This window comes from Argentina anserina, chromosome 7 (assembly GCF_933775445.1).
Source record: "Argentina anserina chromosome 7, drPotAnse1.1, whole genome shotgun sequence".
Classification (NCBI taxonomy): Eukaryota; Viridiplantae; Streptophyta; class Magnoliopsida; order Rosales; family Rosaceae; genus Argentina; species Argentina anserina.
The window spans coordinates 22,154,831-22,174,840 of NC_065878.1; the positions used below are offsets into that span (position 1 = coordinate 22,154,831).

At 39.7% G+C, this 20,010-nt stretch overlaps 4 protein-coding genes and 1 long non-coding RNA gene across 7 annotated transcripts; 1 reads left to right on the forward strand and 4 right to left on the reverse strand.

Moving 5' to 3' along the window:
- Window positions 1-1,609: 1,609 nt before the first annotated feature.
- On the reverse strand, window positions 1,610-4,753 carry LOC126804164 (uncharacterized). Its single transcript, XR_007673133.1, has 3 exons — window positions 4,704-4,753; window positions 3,613-3,702; window positions 1,610-2,503 (listed from the first exon to the last, which is right to left on the reverse strand). It is a non-coding gene; the product is annotated as an uncharacterized LOC126804164 (long non-coding RNA).
- Window positions 4,754-7,624: 2,871 nt separating this feature from the next.
- On the forward strand, window positions 7,625-8,740 carry LOC126803832 (F-box protein At2g26160-like). The gene has a single exon (XM_050531560.1). It carries the CDS (start codon window positions 7,625-7,627, stop codon window positions 8,738-8,740), a length of 1,116 nt encoding a protein of 371 aa, XP_050387517.1.
- A 328-nt stretch (window positions 8,741-9,068) lies between these two features.
- Window positions 9,069-9,940, reverse strand: LOC126803833 (uncharacterized). Its single transcript, XM_050531561.1, has 2 exons — window positions 9,437-9,940; window positions 9,069-9,341 (listed from the first exon to the last, which is right to left on the reverse strand). Exons 1-2 carry the CDS (start codon window positions 9,851-9,853, stop codon window positions 9,069-9,071), a joined length of 690 nt encoding a protein of 229 aa, XP_050387518.1. The 5' UTR covers window positions 9,854-9,940.
- A 288-nt stretch (window positions 9,941-10,228) lies between these two features.
- On the reverse strand, window positions 10,229-13,831 carry LOC126804124 (calcium-dependent protein kinase 26-like). 3 transcript variants are annotated; one of them, XM_050531900.1, is made up of 5 exons: window positions 13,692-13,831; window positions 12,222-13,047; window positions 11,839-12,138; window positions 10,902-11,303; window positions 10,229-10,823 (listed from the first exon to the last, which is right to left on the reverse strand). In XM_050531900.1, the coding sequence occupies exons 2-5, from the start codon at window positions 12,808-12,810 to the stop codon at window positions 10,573-10,575; spliced, it is 1,542 nt and encodes a 513-aa protein (XP_050387857.1). In that variant the 5' UTR covers window positions 12,811-13,047; window positions 13,692-13,831; the 3' UTR covers window positions 10,229-10,572. The 3 variants fall into 3 exon arrangements, with proteins under 3 accessions (XP_050387857.1, XP_050387858.1, XP_050387856.1); XM_050531901.1 differs by having other exon boundaries at window positions 11,839-12,135; window positions 12,222-13,074; window positions 13,692-13,819; XM_050531899.1 differs by having other exon boundaries at window positions 12,222-13,074; window positions 13,692-13,819.
- Window positions 13,832-14,625: 794 nt separating this feature from the next.
- LOC126804112 (ABC transporter B family member 28) lies at window positions 14,626-19,718 on the reverse strand. The gene is made up of 16 exons (XM_050531888.1): window positions 19,185-19,718; window positions 18,893-19,080; window positions 18,766-18,789; window positions 18,554-18,655; window positions 18,144-18,234; window positions 17,927-18,027; window positions 17,718-17,768; window positions 17,510-17,638; window positions 17,251-17,313; window positions 16,881-17,160; window positions 16,497-16,645; window positions 16,309-16,398; window positions 15,611-15,745; window positions 15,475-15,531; window positions 15,311-15,367; window positions 14,626-15,071 (listed from the first exon to the last, which is right to left on the reverse strand). Exons 1-16 carry the CDS (start codon window positions 19,549-19,551, stop codon window positions 14,835-14,837), a joined length of 2,121 nt encoding a protein of 706 aa, XP_050387845.1. The 5' UTR covers window positions 19,552-19,718; the 3' UTR covers window positions 14,626-14,834.
- Window positions 19,719-20,010: the final 292 nt, after the last annotated feature.

The following is a 20,010-nucleotide window of genomic DNA, read 5'->3' on the forward strand; positions in this document are numbered from 1 at the left end:
TCAGAGTCTCTTCTACCGGAGGTGGAAGATATGTAAATGTATATAGTAGCTATGATTACTATAATTGCGTCATCTTTACTTTGAATTGTGAATTACTGAAAGGCCCTGGTGGCTAGATAACAAGTTCGTTAGATGTAGGGGTTTAATTGTCTTTTGAAGGTTAAGTAATTCTATCGATTAGTTCGATTACTCGTCATCAATATTAACTATGTAAAACAATCGTTAGTAGTATAAACAAGCAGGGTGTCATTACAAGCCGGGGATCCAAAAACAAGGATGAATCACAAAACCACATAACATCAAATTCATGAATTGGTTTAAGAGATTTTAAGTTTCGGATTGAGATATAAAATAGAAAATAAAATCTAAACTAATATATACATGTGATCAATCAATAACACATAAGCAATCACTAACAAAACGTACAAAGCAAATCAATGAATCTCTATTCTTAACACATGCATATGTCGAGCCTTAGAGGACAAGTATAGAGTTCACAAACAACAACCCAGTGTCGAGCTAGATAGCTTAGAGCATCTCTAAATCGAAACATGGCCAAGTAACCATAGCTTAGAATATCGAAACTACAAGGTAACATGTCATTCTCAATCCTACCACTTCGTTGATTAATCTCTTATCTAATTACTTTTTTGTGTTAATTTATCTATCTAATTACTTAACGCATCTTAGATAATTAACATATAATGGTTAATTCCTAAGCTTACTAACAAGTTAACAAGAACACCAAAGAATCATATATGCAAAACTAACTTAGAGCCTTGAATAACATATAGTTAAAACACGAGAAAGAAAATCATTAAGTCACTGAATTATAAACTCACGATATCAACACAAAAATCATAGAAAAAAAAAATCAAAACTATTTTATAACATCTCGCAAATCGTAAATTGCATAATAGTCTTTCACAAATTCGGAACTAACCAAAAACAAAAACAAAACAACATACAAAGCAACCAAACCGTAAACATAATGAAGAAGTAACGAGTTACACTTTGTAAATCTCCTTAGAGGTATCAAGACAAGATAACAGGGCTTCAACTTGAATGACAATCTTAGGCGTAAAGCTTTGGATCGAATGGGATGAAGGGTTATGGTATCTACGGCTTGAATGACTTTGAAGATGATGAGTAGTGTTTTCGGCAGAACTTTGGACATACTTGGCGCAAGGATTGATGATCAAATTCGGTCCATGTCGTTCCTCTATATATGAGAGCAAGATCAGACCCCTTGTCGTCCCTCACAAGAGATAGAATCGGATATGGAAGCTGAAATCTTCTTTAATATGGTTTCTGATTCTTGAGCTCCAAATCTGACTTGGTATGGTTGGTATGAAAGAGAGATCATCTATGGGCTGCACGGCACCTCTCCTCCTAGGGCTAGGAAATGGCACGACCTCTCTTCTTTCCTTCTTCCACTCGGAGATTATTTCCTTGTTCACCTAGCAATAAGTCACGGCTTCACTTCTCCTAGTCCATATAAGATTTGTTTTTCCTGAAAAAAAATAGGCAAGTTAGAAATAATGAAATAATGAAAATAGAGTCCTAGTCGAGTAAGGAATTATAGCTCAATATAAATTTACAACACTTAGCACGTTTTCATCATCCAATTACAGATATTCGAATCAAGCTCTTCCTAAACAATTATTCTAACAAAAGAAATTAAAACACACTAAATAATAAGTAACAAAGAATAAGAATATGACATAAACACATTAAGAACGTCACACTTTATGCTCCTATCATCTATTCACAATGAGTAAAATACTAACTAAGAAAAATTTGAAGTATGCTCCACTGAGAATTAAGGTGTATTTAGTATTTACATTACAAAACATGACAATAGTACATAATGTTTACAAAAAGACCCAAAGCATCAGCAAGCTAGTGAAAATTGAAAAATGGCACCAACTACCAAGCATCAGCAATCAGCCCACTGGGAACATGATACAGTACATAACCAAATTGTGACTTCACAAGGGCATGTTAATTCTGCTGGTCTGCTAATCACTTCAGTAGCTTCAAGCCTAAATGAAATGGAGTTTGACAATAGTGCAAGGAGCTAGAAAATGCAATTCAATCTATGCTAGATGAAAACTCCAACGAACACCAACTATCCTCAACCATAGTACTAGGGCTGAGGAAACCTAAAGCTTGGCATTGCGGAAACAAGGGAGGAGAATTCCAAGCAATTGGAACGCCATTGCTACTGAACGACAACCCACCAGATGGCAAGCAAGGAGTAGATGGCTCTACCAGGAAAGGAGAAAAAGAGGACCTGCGTGTGACTGTAGGTGATCAGGCTTCGAATATACTAGGCTATGCGGTACCAAAGCTGGATGTCCTGACTCCTGACTCCCGACTCCAGACATAAATCAGGTGGTAAATGAGCTATCCATCACATTCTCTATAACCTAGAGTTTTACATTGACTAGGTTGTTTAGAAAGGGATTCAGTATTCTACTATTCTTCATCCAGGAATGATCTGCAAAAAGAGAAAAGAAATTTTAAAAAGGGAAGGAATTAAGATCAGAAAGAGTTTATTCATTTGCAATTAGGAAGAGTTATTATTTAATAAGAATGAAAGAACAAGAAAAACAAGAGTGCAACACAAAGAAACTGTGGACTTGGAGAACTCATTGATGCAAAAATGGTTCTTAAATAAGGTATTGATTTCTCAGATGTCATACAGCTTTCAGGAAAGATCAATTTTTATCAATTAGCACACTAGTTTTGCAGACTTTCATAAATTGCCACAAACTGATGCGATATCCTCTGTATGTATTTGCTCCTATGACTCCCTAGTACCTACTAACCTACGGACCGGTGTCAACCACAGTGGAATCTTCTCGTCGTGCTTATATGTTATAATAATGTCCTCTGGTAAAGTTAACACTATATTACTATATCTTGATGAAGTTTAGAGAATATGTTTATTTGAGTTACCACCAGCTCCCACAGATCAAGTATGCAAACTGGAGCCTGAATGGGAAAAACTGTATTCAACAGTAATAGGCTGCTAGCATTTAAGCAAACTCTGTTACTGAAATCATTGTTTAACTTATCTAAAACTTGGCGAGCGGTGAGCCTTTTAGATGGATCTTTACAGAGCACTCCTCGAATCAAATCATTAGCTGATTCAGTAATGCCAGCACCTAATCGATCGATAGATATTGACTTGCATGCCAGCACCTCTCCAGTAAACTTATCAGTGCACGCCCTAATAACACCAAATTGCTCTCCAAGAAGATACCTGTAGATTTGAGGTTTCATTTGCATCAAAGATGGAAGAAGTTAAGCTCCAGACTTTGTAAGTTCACAAAGAAAACAGCAACAACTCAAAGTCTGAGATCATGTGACAACAACTTAAGAACATATTTCTAGTTCAAAACCAAGAAATGCTGAGAAACCTCAAATCTACAGCAGCACTTGTTTGAGCCAAAATATACATTTAAGCTAATACGAGACTCATTTCGGAGTTAGCTTGGGTGTTCCATGCCTAGAAAAACCATATTCATGAATAAATGAAGCGGTATAATATAAAAATTTGCAGCAATGCCAATAATCCAACATTAAAAGAGGTTCTTATCATACCTTTACAGCATTTGGTATACCAACAAAAACCCAAGGACCTTCACTGATCATAGAACCTACTTCACCACCAAGATTTATCACTCCCAGGCACTGTAAAATCCAGACATATAAGAACATCATTATTCATCATCCACCGGATCAGAAAGTAAAAGTGAAAAGATATTTCCAACTAGCTTGAGTAAGGACATGATCCTGTAATTGGTGAAATGAAAAGACATGATGATGCTAGATACTCTCAGGTCTCACTCTGATGATAGACCCCTCGGTAGCTTTACACAACCAACAATATAACCTGATTTTACATTCATGAGCTTTTCAACTTTTAAGTTTACAGACTGTCTCACAGTTTGAGATCAAAGAAAGGGGTCTTCCTGGTGCTTCAAGGAGCTTCTGGTGTACCCGAGGAGCTTGTAAGGGTATAATGTCTTTATGTAATAAGTCCCTTGAAATATGTTTCCCCTATAATGTGTTCTGATTAGTATCTGTTAGCTGTATCGACTCCTTGGATAGGGAAACATACAACTAGGTGTGAGGCAGTTCAATGTAAATACCGAGGTGCGGAAAGCTTATATGAGCTCTCTTAGCAACTCCAAGAAAGATCTGGTTCATTTTATGGAGCCGGCAAAACAGGCCATGAAAGCGGTGATTGCAGAGAAGATGATTCTAATTGGTCCACCAGTAAACACATGAGGGCCTATGCTTTGAATTGTTAATCCAAATAATGGTGATCTGTATTCTACAAGTATGATGTATCACATATTGAGCATTAGACTACATAATTCCAAAGCCATGCAGCTACCTTCAATCATAACTCATTAACAACTACATTATACAGACCACATCAACTCAGTACATTAAGTCTACCAGTTAGCAGCAAGTTTTGGTTACAACATATTGCAAACAGTAAGTTTCTTTAAGGACATTACATAGAAACCTCCTACAACTCTCTACTAGACAGTGGCCTTACAGCTACAATTGATATGAAACCCCTATTCTAGTGCTTCGAACCAACTAGTTCTATTCCTCCACAGCTCCACTAACTAAACACTAAACAACTATCAAATAACAAGTAAATAGCGCGTTAAGATTACCTGACCAGACTGGCAATCCCAGACTCTCAGTCTCATCTTTAATCCCTGTGTAAAGCTTATCTGATCCAGAAGGCAATGCAATGCCACTAACAACCTGTACACGAACTCGAAAACATTAGCCATTCAATTTCACACAAAAAACACACAAACAAGAGCAGATCATTACCCACAAACGTCACATAAACCTGTCCAACAGGTCCACTAAGACTCATTTCGGAGTTAGTTTGGGTGCTCCATGCCTAGAAAAACCATATCCATGAATAAATGAGGCGGTATAATGTAAAAATTTGCAACAATAATCTGACGTTAAAAGAGGTTCCTATCATACCATTTCAACCTACTTCCACCACCAAGATTTAATCACTCCCAGCCAGGCACTGTAAAATCATCCGGACATATAAGAACATGGATTATTCGACGTCCAGTGGAGCAGAAAGTAAAAGTGAAAATATATAATCCAACTAGCTTTGAGTAATAATGTGATCCTGCATATGGTGAAATGAAAAAATATGATGATGCTAGAAACTCTACGGTCTCACTTTTGCCGAGCTCGGTATCTTTAAGCAACCAACAATATAACCCAATTTTACATTCACGGATTTCGCAACTTATAAGTTTACAGGCTCTCACTAGATGTATGATGAATCACAGATTGAGCATTTGACCGGCAAAACACATAACAGAGTATCAAATAACAGAGAGTAAATTACCTGACCAAAACCGGCAATCCCAGTGTCATCCTTACTTCCATTATCAGACCCAGAAGGCAATGCAATCCTGTTTGCGAAAACAACAACCATCAAATTCCATAAAGTTGACAAACAATGCAACAAATGCAACCCCAAATAAGATCAAACAAGCTAACACAGTCCCCATAGTTACAGTTCCCCTGAACCCAATAATCACCCACCTTATCAATCTCCCCTAACGAAAACCCTAGTCCCGGTGTTGGCAGCTGAGCCCTGCTGCCGCTTCGACAACGCATTTCCGTTGAGGCCGTGCGAGGGCGGCCGCCGGGAGCTCGAGGTGGAGATAAGGGCAAGGGTGGCGGTTGCACTTGCCGGCTCTCCGGTGGTTGAAGAATTTAGGTTTCTTGTTCGGGTCGGGTTGGGCCGGCCGGAGTTAGGTTGAAGTTTCGAGAAACCCTAAAAAGGCGGTGGGAGCTGGACTCTGGCTCCTCTTCTGCCGGAGATGGTAGCTGTGTGGTCTATAGATGACGCAAGTCTACTAGGATTATTGAATTACCGAAAGGCCCTGGTGGCTATTAGAATGCGTCGGTTACATCTAGGGCTTTATTCGTCTTTCTAACTGTCTGTGTCTTTTATACCCGGAAAAGCAAAAAACTTACCCGTTCAGAAATGACTCAAATGCCCTGTTAAATTTGAAAGGAGATGGAGAGGGACAGGGGTCTATTAGTACTTTTTCCGAGCTCGTCTTTAACTAAATTAAGCAAATTTCAAAGTTTGCGAGTGGCGACAAGGAACACAAGGTTCCGCGGGAGCACTGTGATCATGGAAGAGCCTCAGTCCTCTGCCGCATTAAATAGCCCAAAAGCCACACACAAACCACCACAGAAGGGAGAAAGAGAGAGAGAGAGAGAGAGTAGAAAGAGGCCGAGCAAGAGAGACAAAGGTAAAGAGAGAAACAGAGAAGAGAAAGAAGAGATGGCCAAGAAGAAGAAGAACATCCCTCCTTCTGCAGATTCTTCATTGATAATGGTAACACCTTCACCCTGAAACTGGTCTTCTTTTCTGCATTTTTTATTATGATTTATGAGATCCGAGAGGAAGATCCCCAAATCTCTGTATTGGCTGATTGATTATATGTGTGGTTTGTTGATGTAGGCTTGTTTGCTGGTCGATTTGGTTATCTATGTTGTTTTTTATTTAGGCTTGTTCTCTCTCTCTCTCTCTCTCTCTCTCTCTCTCTCTCTGTGCTGATTTAGGCTTGTTTGCTCTGTGTGTGTGTGTTTAAAAGTTCGATTTGGTTTTCGAAATTGCAGGTTAACTGCCTCAGTTGTGGAACTCCCATCAGTGAAGTGGACTTGCTTGCCCACGTTAGGCTGGCGTGTGAGAATTCCGTCCAAGCAGGCCGATTGGCTCTGGTCGACACGACCACAAATGGGAAGAAAAAACCATATGCCTGTGGTGAATGCCTCCTCAAACCAGCATCATTTGTCACACAAATCGCTCTCTCACAGCACAAGGCCGACAAACATCCCAGGTGATTGATTTCGGAGTGAAATCGTTGGATTTCATGATCAATTTATGTCGTAGCTTTCCTTCAAATGTAATGACTTTAATCTCTTTGTGGTAGAGACTCGGATTTTCTTCTAGTCTAAGCTTTCCCTCCTGTTGTAGTTTCCTCTTGCTTAGTATCTCCTGGTTTTCTTCATTCAGTGAATTTCTTTCAAATGTATTGAAAGATAAGTGAAGTGGGTAGTCAAGGTTTTGCACCTGGGTTCTGATATTGAACCCAGAAACTACTTTACTAATTTGTGGGGTTTTCAAGTGCGCTCTGCTGTTTCCACTGTACAGCGTGGCCAAGTACTTACCCAATAGATCCTCTTCGCGCCAAATCATCACTGATCGTTCCTTACATGGTGGAATATGATTTGTTCCCTATGTTGTGACTATAGATTAGACTCACTTTGGGCCTTTTGGGCTTTAGTCAATTTCAGGCGGGGCTAAACACTTTTTTTTTTGACGCATCTTCACCTTCACCTTCTAGGAATGGGTTTCCCTTTCCTTATTGGGAATCCTCTCCCTAATACTTCTAGGAGACGAGGTTTTCCTGTAGTCCGTAAGTAGCCGAGTAGGGTTTAATTTCATCTATATATATATATATATACACACACACACACACACACACACTACAATCTAAGATTGATCGATCAAAATCTTCTTTCCTGGTTTCAAATCATGAGATCCTCAGACTGGGCAGATCTGCCTGAGCACCTATTGGATTCAGTTTTGAAGAGATTACCATCAACTTCAGACTATATGCACTTCAGCACTGTTTGTACTGCATGGAATTCTGTAGCCAAGCTCAACCTGAGTAGAAAACGCATAGTTCCGATGCTCTTGGCTTATTCCGGTAAAGACTCTACGTGGAATTTATGCGACATCACGCGTGATAAGGTTCTTGATTTGCAGTTGGAATTGCCAAAGAGGAGATATTTTGGGTTTTCTAAGGGATGGTTAATAACCATGGATGAGAATTCTGTAGTAACCCTTGTAAATCCATTCTCTAGAGTCAAAGGGATGAGTTTTGCTGAAAAGTCAATCATCAAACTTCCTGCACTGAAGCGTCCACAGTGTGATGCTCATCACCATTCAGACATATACATCTACAAGGCTATGATTTCAGCTGACCCGATTTACGCAAAGGATTGCACTGTCGTGATCATATATGGTTACTTAATGCAGCTGGCTTTTATTAGACTTGAATCACTTGATACAGATAAGACATGGACTTATATTAACGAAGGAGTGCGGCTAATTCATGATGTTGTTTATGTTGAAGACAAGTTCTTTGCCGTCGATGGTCATGGTTCAGTAATGTCTTTTCTCGTTACCCCTAACCAAGAGGTAGATGTAAAATTGGTTGGACAATATTTTGGCCAACCCAGCATCATCAAGAGATATCTGGTGGAGCTGAGTGATCGGAAAGAACTAGTAATGGTACAGAGGTATCGAATGGCCCCGCCAGAACGTGAGACAACAAAATTCGAACTCTTTCAACTACATGCTGATACGCGTAAGTGGAACGAGATAACAAGTTTAGGTGACGCTGCTCTCTTCTTGGGGGAGAACTCTTCGATATCTTTAATGGCTCCAGAGGTGTTAGGATGTTTACCCAATTGCATATACTTCCTACATGATTATCATAGGGTACCTCGTAAGAAACCTCGTGATTTTGGTTTGTATAACATCAAAACCGCAAGCTTCTTACCTGTTGACGACACACAAGCGGCAACCCTAATCAAGATGAGCAATCAAATACCAATTTGGGTCATGCCAAAAATCAAGTTGTAATAGGGTGCTGTTGCGCTAGTTTGTGTTTTATTTGTAAGCATATTTGTGTTTTATGAATTGTAAGGACTAAACAGCATGTACAATATGCATCTGTAATCTCTCTTCATTAGTGACTCATTATCCTTCAAAATATGCCGAAAAGGCTGGAAACTAGCCTAGCTAGAACATACGTACTGGGATCGAGGACTTCTTTAGTTCATTTTGTTTTTAATTTTGATAGTTTTGATATGGAAGAAGTTTTAGCCTCTAGTGTTATTTTACTAGTCTATATAATTCCAAATCAAGAATCAAAAATAGAGAGCTCTGAGACAAAAATCAAGTTCTAAGTCTAAGATGTAGATATAGAAATAACAGCATTCATGCCTGCCAGGCATTCAGTAGGGAGGCCAAGGAAGGTGTTAATGAACAAGTCATCAATAGGATCAACAGTTGCCACTCCAACCAATTTGCAGTAACCTTGTTTATCCAACCTCTCCCCTTTTCCACGTCTCATAGTTCCTCTCGATTCCTCAGATGTCAAAATGGTCTCCACCACAAGCGGAGGAGCTCTATAGATGCTCCCGACCGAAAAGTAGAACTTGGCCTTGAACTCAAGATCAACCTACAAGCAATGCCATCATCATATATGTTGTGTTTTCAAGAACGTTTTAGTCATGTACTCTGCTTGAAGCATAGTTAGAATGCTAAAGTGTCTACCTTGCCGGATTCTTGATTGATGCAGCCACGAAAAAGCTCCGGGACAACGTCAATCTTCAGAAACGGGGGCAATGGCAATCCAAGAAACCTTGTTGTTGAAGTCTGCAGCGGTGGTATGTAGAGCGTGTCAATGTCAAATGACACTGAAACTTCACTCGTGTAGCTGCTTTCTGTTGTACCAACTCCTGTTCCTGCGCCACCTTCAGCATTGTATTCGAAATCGGGATATCGAGCTATGCCAAGCTTGCAGGCACTTAAGGTCTTGAACTTGACAGTGTAAAGTTTAGAGTTTCGATATGAGGTTGGAGAGTCTGTGGTGGTGGAAGAGAAGGAGATGATTTTTGTTCTAGACCTCTGGTTCTTCGTTGAAATCCTCCATAGAATTGGAGGGGTTGAGTTGTTTATCTTGCAACCCATTCGCCAGTACTTCCTTTTGGAATTTGTGAAGGTAGAGTGGAAGATATTGAAGTTTCTGAAGAAACTGACTGAAAGCAATACCCTCTATTTTCCTTATCAAATGCAGCATTGAAAAACTTGAGGCTGGTTTTGAGCTTAAAACCTCATCCTTGGATTGGATGATTACTATCTATATAGTGCCTGGTTGAGCAACTGACACTTGGGCATAGAAAAACCGAGGGAACGAAATATGATATTGGTCCGCAAAGAGTATATTACTGTATGCAATAAGCAATTTTTCTTTTGGTGAATGAAATGGTGTCTTCTAAAGTAAGGAAAGCAAAACCATGACTAGTCACACCTGGTGTCTTTAGCCTACATAGTACTAGGAAAGCATTATGTGAACAATCACTTTATACAAAACAGCCAAGCTCATTATCCATTAACCGGGCACTTCTCCAACCTACCACTAAGCTCGAAAAATCACTCTCCATAACCCTTCGAACTTACAAGACATCAATCATCACACCTCCTACTCAAAGCTAGTGAAAAGTGGCACCAAGCATCAGCAATCAGCCCACAGGGATACAATACATAACCTTGTGACTCCACACAAGCATGTTAATTATGCAAACTGCTCCTTTTTTAGTCTTCCTACATACCGGTAAAAACCAAATTATCATCAAACCATCAGAAGTGGCACTAAGCATCAGGAATTAGCGACGTAATACACTGTTGGGTCAGCAAACGAGAGAAGTAGTAAGATGTGTGCATGATGACCAGCGGATGATTGATTCGTTGACCATGAAATCTAGTTGCTCATGCTCACCAAGTCCAATTGTGCGATTCCTCTTGCTGTGGATGCCCAATATCCTGGACCCAGTTGTCAGCCCTGATCCTTTAGCTTCTGCTGGTCTGTTAATTACTTCACTAGCTTCAAGCCCAAATGAAATGGAATCTGACAATAGGAGCAACTTCCCTGAGCTTGTCTCTGCATCACAATGCATCAATGTAATATTAGATTACATGTTGATACTTGGTGCAGGGAGCTAAATGAAATTCAAAGTACCTTGATGAACTGCATCTATGCTAGCTGAGAACTCCAGCGCACAACTACCATCTTCAACCATAGTACTAGGGCTGAAGAACGCAAAGCTAGGCATTGAGGAAACAGGGGAGGAGAATTCCAGGCAATTGGAGACGCCATTGCTACTGAACGACAATCCACCAGATGCCAAGCAAGGAGTAGATGGCTCTACCAGGAAAGAAGAAAACGAGGACCTGCATGTGAACGTAGGGGATTGGGCTTCACATATACTAGGTGACACGGTACCAAAGCTGATGTCCTGACTCCTGGACATAAATGAGGCGGTAAATGAGCTATTGCACCCGTCACATCCTCCATAACCTAGAGTTTTACGTTGACTAGGTAGTTTATAAAGGAATTCAGTATTCTTCATCCAGGAATGATCTGCAAAAGGGGACAAAAAGAGAAGGAAGATCAGAAAGAGTTTTCTCATTTGCAAATTAGGAAGATTTATTATTCAATAAGATTAAAAGAAAAGTAAAAACAAAGTGCAACACAAAGACACTGTGGACTTGGAGAACTCATTGATGCAAAAATGGTTCTAAATAAGATATTATTTTCTCAGATGTAATACAGCATTTTGAAAAGATCAATTTTTCTAAATAGCCACATACTGATGCGAATTTCTTTCTATGTATCTGCTCCTAAGACTACCTAGTCCCTACCGACCATCTTACCAGAGGTGTCAATCAGAACGGAATCTTCTTGTCTTGCTTATAAGTTATAATATTGCCCTCTGCTAAAATTTAACACTATATTACCATATCTTGATGAAGTTTAAGAGAATAAACAATTTTGAGTAACCCCTTCCCACAGATCAAATATGCAACTGGAACCCAAAAGGGGATAACTGTATTGAAAAGCAATAGGCTGTTAGCATTTTAGCAAACTCTGTTACTGCAATCATTGTTTAACCTACCTAATACTTGGTGTGCGGTGAGCCTTTTAGATGGATCTTTGCAGAGCATTCCTCGAATCAAATCATTAGCTGATTCAGTAATGCCATCCCAGGGATCAGATGGGAACCTCAGATCAGCTGTCCTAACAGCATTAAATATACTTGACTTTGTCTTCCCCCAAAATGGTGGCATTCCGCTCAGAAGAATGTAAAGAATTACCCCTGCACTCCAAACATCAGCAGCCTGATTATAGCCCCCGGCAAGTACCTCAGGCGCTATATAAAACGGACTTCCCACCAAACCGTGCAAACTCTGACCTGCTTGTACAAGAAATCAAAGTTAGGGGCAACAAATAACCAAAAGGAATAAAAACCCAACTCAGAGAACAAACAATTGGACGTACCAGGCTTGATATAAGTTGCAAGACCAAAGTCTGCCAATTTTATAGGAGATGAGGAGGCTTTTGTGGCCAATAAAACATTCTCAGGCTTCAGATCTCTGTGGACAACTCCATTTTCATGACAATACAAAACTACCTGAATCAGATGCCTAAAGAGAACCCTCGCATCAGATTCAGAGAATTGCCCATGTTTCTCTAACTGGTGGAAAAGCTCCCCTCCTGCACAGAGCTCCATCACCAAATGAACGTACTCTTCCTCTTCATACACCGCCTTAAGATCTACAACATTTGGGTGCCCAGACAACCTGGTCATGATTTCAATCTCAAGCTTTATGCTACTGACATCATCTGACGTCACTAATCGATCTTTAGATATTGATTTGCATGCCAACACCTCTCCGGTAAACTTATCAGTGCACGCCCTAATAACACCGAATTGCCCCCAACCTAGTTGCTCTCCAAGACTATACCGATCCAGTAGATTTGAGGTTTCATTTGCATCCAAGATGGAGGAAGTTAAGCTCAAGACTTTGTAAGAATTGCATGGCCCTATTGATGATTCCCTGTTGCTACTGCTCTTGGCAACAGCCATACCAGTTTCCAACTCCTCAGCCAGCCACAAATCTGACAATCTTTGCTCAGATTTTTCTCTTTCCAAGTATGCAGTTTATTTCCCCACCGTTTTCCAACTGAACAAAAGGGCCCCAAGTTTTAAGTAGATATCAGATTACTTTGATTCAGAAGACAAGCTTCATCCAGGCCGGTAGTTAAAACCACGCTCAAACTTCCAGCTGGGGATTTATTCAAACTGTGAACAGAACACCTGGATCTGGATGAACAGATAACAAAACTCAGTCTGCTGGTTTAAGATGAAAAGAAAACCGATCTTAACAATTAACCAATGGAGAAAATTCAATAATTTAAGAAACAAATATTCCTTCGGTTTCTAATAACACTAATTTATGTTACCTATGTTTTGGAACTTATCTAGCTTCAAAACCAAGCAGAAATTAGAAAATCAAAATTCAATTTTGTCACAGATGTTCTCATACACAATCCAAAACGAGAAACTAAGTTATTTCAACAATTCATAAGAACAGATCAGCCAATAATCTTCAACAAGCAACAATTCATCTACAGAAAGCCAAAAGCCCCTAAACACATCAACCTAAAAGTTCCAAATTTTACAACCAAACACCAAATTCTACAAAACCCACCAAACATTCCAGATTTCCAGCTCAAACCAACCCTCCCAGATCCAAATTTCCCAGCACAAACACAAATCCCAACCACCCACATTCCCAAAAGCACCCAAACCCATCAACAAAGCTCCCAACTTTATCCACAAACCCCCAAATTCAACCCAACCCATCTCAATTCAGCTTCAGACAAAGCACCCCAGATCCCAAAAAATTCAAAACCCCACATTTTCCATATACAATAATCAAGAGAGGGTTTTGAGAGGCCAAGTACCTGTAAGAAGAGAGCACAAATTGGAAGCAGAGTGAGCTTGTTGAGCTCCCCAAGACAGAGATTCTGTCCTGTTGAGCTCTAAGCAGGCTTTTGGGTTATGTTTGGGCAGTCTCTTCTCCCAGTCAGCTTCCAACTTCTTCTTGTTTGTGATGTTGAGGGTTTGGCTCTCCCTGTCCCCTTGTTTATTTAGCTACCTTTCTCTCTCCCTTTGCCTTTTAAAAAATGAATTTTTATTTTTATTTATTTTTAGTTTTCAAAATTAAGGGCCACTCGCGCGTTTGGGATACCCGCGTACTCGCTCCCTTTGACAACCTTTTTCGTGAGTTTCCTACGCAGACAAGATAAACCAACTTTCCTTTACAGGCAACTTTCTAACGGTTCCATCGAAGCTTTGTTTTGGTGAAGAAAAATAGAGCTCATTTTCACCAATTTGAGACCCCTGGGTTAGATTTCGTGGTAAAATTTAATATAATACAATAAATGAAGCTTCTAATTACTTATCAAGTTTTCTAAACTCCCAGTAGTACCCAGCTAACCTAGACGCTTGCTTGAAGAATTCTATTGAATTAGTTAATCTCTTATCTCTTTGCATTCTCTCTTATTTATGTATATTGGAGGTTTCTATATGGTTCTGTTTTTGAAATTATTTGACCTGAGACGAGAATTCTAATAGAAAAACGTGGAGAAGCCTTCTAAGGGTGTCCTAGAGAAGAAGAAACAAAGACTACAGCACGCATGTTGCTTTGAATTCATGGCTGCTTGTAAGAATAAGAAATGCAGAATGCAGAATGCAGAATGTGTCCTCTTCTGTAATTGACTGGAGAGTTGCAGAATTGACCGGTAATTTAGAGACTAGATAGTTGTAGAAATTACTGGTGATTTAGTCCGGAAAGATACCAAGTTTGCAATTTTCAAAGTTCATTATGAATTGGAATTGACCATCGATCAAATTAACAAGATTGGAGTCCATTTGATATTGTAAGTGTCATACTTGTCATAACATCCCGTCCTTGGGTTTGTATTGATTCTGGGGGTGTACATTATATAGCTGTAGATTTAACATATGGCTGAGTTTGACTGCTTCATACAGGGTAAGAAAACTGCTCGTGCAAACAATTTACAGCACAGCCTTTTTTCAGCATCTCATTCGAATGCAAGTCTCTGAGTGCCAACTAATGAAGCATACTGACCTTTCTTGGCTAATAGTTCGGAGTGCGTCCCAAGCTCAGCTATCTTCCCCTCAGAGCACAATGCAATTTGATGTGCATTTTGAACTGTGCTTAACCGGTGAGCAATCACCAAAGTTGTCCGCTGTTTCATTAGATGATTCAATGCATCTTGGACTAGGCGCTCACTAACTGCATCCAATGCACTGGTGGCCTGCATTCAACAAAAAACTTCAATGAAAAACCTAAACTGGGATTGGCTTAGTGAAATATGCGGTCACAAAAAGGAAAGCTGAAGAACATGGAAGAAAAACATTGAAAGCAATTTGGTTTTTACCAGTTTTTCTTTCTTTTTTGATTCATTTGTTACCAAATTCTCATGGTTCGAGACAACTTTCTTTCTCAAGTATTACACTAGTATATAAGTAGATAGACTAAAGAGCATATAATTACCTCATCAAGTATAAGGATTGGGGAATTCTTAAGCAGTGCTCTTGCAATAGCAATTCTCTGCAGATTGAAATGAAATGAAAAGCATTAGTGTCAAGCAAATCAAAACACCTTTTCCTGTCTCCTTTTCCTACTCTCTCAATCTCTCAAAACCTTTTCTCCCATACCTGCCTCTGGCCACCACTAAGTAGCCCTCCACGTTCACCAACTAGTGTGTCATAACCCTTTCAAAATCAAAGAAGCATTCAGTAAACAACGCAAAAGGTAGCAGAGTAAACATCACATGCTGAAAGACGGTCTAACCTGTGGAAGTGAAATTATAAATTCATGAGCATTTGCAGCTTTTGCAGCCTTTATAACATCATCCTTGGATACATGATCATCAGGAAGCCCATATGCAATATTTTCTCCAACTGATACCGAAAAAAGAACCGGTTCCTATATAATTTCAAGTGGCAAAAGGTCAAAAGCATATCCTGCACCTCTTTGCATATACTCAACTTTGTTCTATAATTGATTTGCTTGACATCAATGCACAAAAGTAGTATTTGTTCGCCCATGAATGAAAAATGAGGAACAATTTTTAATTTAAATGGAATGACCCATTTGCAGGAATCGATAAGATCGCTATAAAATAAGTGCAGTCTTCATTAGGTAATATGCTTGTACAATTCAGGAATTACAGCTAATGAAAAAAGAAATAAAAAAGTATACATCATAGGTACCCTTCATTGGGTGTAGAGCATTATCGAATTCAGTAATTTCAGTCTTACCGCATTACATGTTGTCAACTTGTACTAAGAGTAATTGAACTACTGAAGGACAGTGAGAACCCTCAAATACTAATCCAAGGTAACCTAGTTTGCTACCCATATCTAATTGCTACCAACAATTAGATTCTTGAATATATGAATCAACTATACCAGCAAAAAGAAATGTTAAATTTTAAGTATGCATTATGTGAAGTGTTGTATCATATATGAGCAGACTAAAGAGGTTACCTGATTCACTATAGAGACGACTCTTGCCCATTCACTCTTGTCAAATGTTCGGACATCCTCTCCTCCAACTGTGATACGACCTCGAGTTGGCTGCAAAAGTTGGATACTTAAGCTCAAATAATTGTCAACTATTAAAAATGAGCAAATGAAAAATATTTTCGAACATTGAAAGATAAGAGAAAGAAAACCTCATAGAAACGTGCCAATAGCTGTACAACAGTACTTTTTCCAGCACCACTCGAACCAACTAGAGCGGTCACAGTTCCACACTTCAGCGTCAGATTTAGACCATTCAGAATTTCTACATCAGGTCTCAAAGGATACGAGAAATGCAAATCTGCAGAATCAAATCAGGTTACTCATTGGCACATTGGAATGCTGCACACGATTTACACAAAACAAAACAGTAAACAATAAACATTTCCTTTAAATAATATTGTGGGAAGCTTTGTCTTGTACTTTCCCTTATTCAGACATGCACATTTACCCACAGACAAGGAAAAATAAACACACGGAAGACTTAAACAGTCATTGCACCTCAAAGAGATTGTATGAAACTGCATTCTAGATACCTTCAAGACAAACATCACCAGACCAAGCTAAATGTCCAACACTGCTGGCTGATTTCAGAGCTGACATGTAATGCGTATTTACTGACTGGCTTTTCTCATTGGAACCATCAATGAGGAACAATCTGTAATTTTCATCAAGCAGCTTCTTTTGTTGCATCTCCTTTTCTAAGCCATAAGCAAGGGCTGCATCAATTTCTACCCCAGATAAAACAGAGTTAATCCTCTCCACCGCAGCAAAAGTGCCACGAAGATCACCAAATGTGTTAACCAGGCCTTGAACCTGAAAAGCAGGTTACACCAAACACGTATCAGAAGCCTTGTGAAGATTGAAATAGCACAATGGTATAAAAACCATCAGGAGGTGACTTACAGCGAATGTTAATGTGAAAGTATAACCAATAAAAGAAGCCACAGTTCCAACAGAGAGTTCACCCTACAGGCAGAAAAAGTTCAGATTAGAACTAGACTGTGAGTACAGTAAATAATGATGTGCAGGCTGTTCTAATGAGATTTACGAAAATAAAATTAATTGGGAAAGTAATCAATCCCGTCAGATAAAGTATAAGGACGAGCTAGCAAGAGGATGGACTGAATCTTAATCACAATTGAGAAGGGTTACAAGTGCTTACCGCCTTCACTTTGCTTCCTCCAAGAGAATATAGGGCCAGTAGAGATATATACACAACAACTCTAGTCAACGATTCATTAATGGATTTGAAAACCCCGAGTTTTATTCCACTGCTCTGGTAAGCGAGCACCTGCAAAGCTCATAAGGAGATATCTAAGCACCTAAAGGGCTTTCCAGTTTCGATATGTACAAAATTTGTCTTATTTTACCTGTTTACCAAACATTAGCATTTGGCGCTTTTCCCCACCAAAGGATCTTACCTACAACAGCATGTGTTTATCATATCAGTCATAAAATGTATGAAAGTTCTTAAACCACACTCGCTTTCTGAATGAAGAGACTAATTTTGTAAGGAAATAACTATTCTAAAATTCAGATGGTGCAAAAAATATGCATTCAACAATTTCAGATAACTTACAGTACGTATGGCAGAAAAAGTTTCCGTCACACAATCAGCTATGAATGCTTGAGCCATTCCGTGCGCCTTAAAAACAGGCACAGTTGATCTCTTGTACAAAGCTTAAGGTAATTGATAATAGTTAGAACCAGGAAGATGTGTAAGTTTCCCACTTAAAATTACTGTGAGCTCTGTATAAAGACTGCATCAAATGAAACCTTGAAGACAAGATAAATACCAACTAAAACAGACACAGTGAGCATCAAAATCCCAAGGATTGGTGCCAGTTGGGGAGCCAAAACAAAGAGTATGCACAATGTCCCAGTAACCTACAATAACAAAGAAACAGGAGAATTTATGGACCTACATGAATATGAGTGGTACTTTGAGAACTGAATCAAAGAATAAGATTCCTTAGCCCCCAAAATTACTTTTGACGTTTCATTCTATGGTATAAAAATTTGATTTGTACAGGTTTAGTTATCACAAACAATTATACAGTCTAAACTAAATCTGAATATCAAGAACCTTTAAGTCTTGTAGTGGTGAAAAGTGAAAAAGTGAACACCATAAGATCAAAATCAGGTATTACATGCTTAAATGGAGGCCACATAAAAGCCCCCTTGTGCTTGGTGTAGAGTTGCTTGCCTCAGTAAGTGCCCTGAACCCGCGGTCCCTTGAAATGTTTTCGCTCACAACATTTTTCAGAGAATTCAAATCAGATGTCAACAACCCCGTCAGCTCACCAACCTATACAAACCAATCTCAAACTCAAACTCAAACTCAAACTCAACCATATAGCATAGTAACACATGATCACATAATTGCCCTCAAATACACACACACACACACAAACATACCTTGTACTGGTCAAAAAACTCGACCTGCAACGATCAGCAAATGAAACACGATGAATTAATGTGACGAGTTGATAAAGCTAATGCAACAACGGCGCGATAATGTGATAAGTTGAGCACTGAATTTCACCTTCTGAATCAAAACCCTGCCGAAAATCTGAGCTCTAAGCGTGGACATGACCTTTTCCCACACAGTATTCATGTTCACAACGAAAACAACAGTCAAAATCGGCTCCAACGCGTATAAGACTCCGACTTTACTCAGCAATGTCCACAATGGCTCTGTCCTCTTCCCTATCAGAACTTCGAAAAACCGTCCTACATTCCAAAACAAACAAACAAACAAAAATTGCGACATGAAATTCATTTTCCAGCTAGAGAAGCATGTAGCGAAATCGAAGCGCTGAGCTTGAAAATCTCACCCGAAAATATCGGCATTGAGAGAGTGCAAGCGCTGCAGCCGACGAGGGCAAAAAGGGAAATAGCCAGCCTGAGCTTGTGCTTGAGAAGCAGGGTACAGAGTAAGCCCCAGCTAATCACACTCGGCGAGTGAGCCTTGGAGTCCGGCTCGTCGAACTTCGGGTCGGGCTCGGTGACAATCGGGTCGGAGGCGGGTCCGGAGACGTAGGCGGAGGCGGGGGTGAGGTTGGGGAGGCGGTGGTGGAGTGAGAAGCGCGGGAAGGAGAGTGACTGGCGGAGAGGCTGGTGGCGGGACGCGAGCCGGGGTTTGATTGTGCGGAGGCGCGTGGAGAGGGGAGTGAGTGGGAGGGAGAGCGTGAGGGAGGTCATCACGGCGGTTTACTCGGTTGCTTTGTCGCCGGTGGTCTTCAATTGCGGAGCGGGGCGAGTGTTAGATAACGGCGACGAAACGTTTGTCAGTAGGTTTGTCCAGAATTTTGGGATGCATCTCCCTCCAATCCTCACACGCGCGCGGGATTAGATTTTTTATTTTAACCTTGTTCAATTTATTTTACGTCATTATTTACCTCTCAATTTCCCCATAATTTTTATTTTAGAAACTTCTTCGCTGCAATCAACATTCAACAATGATCACAGGTATAGCATCATCAATATCATTTTCACCTTAGTAAAAACACATGGGCTAAAACCTAGAAGCCTCCTTATGACATTACAAACTCTACCAAATCAAACCTCAAAAATCACCTACGCTCTCATACCAATTGTTGAATTTTATCGAGCGTCGGTATTGTGTGATTAAGAACAAGTGGTATCAGACTAATCAGAGCG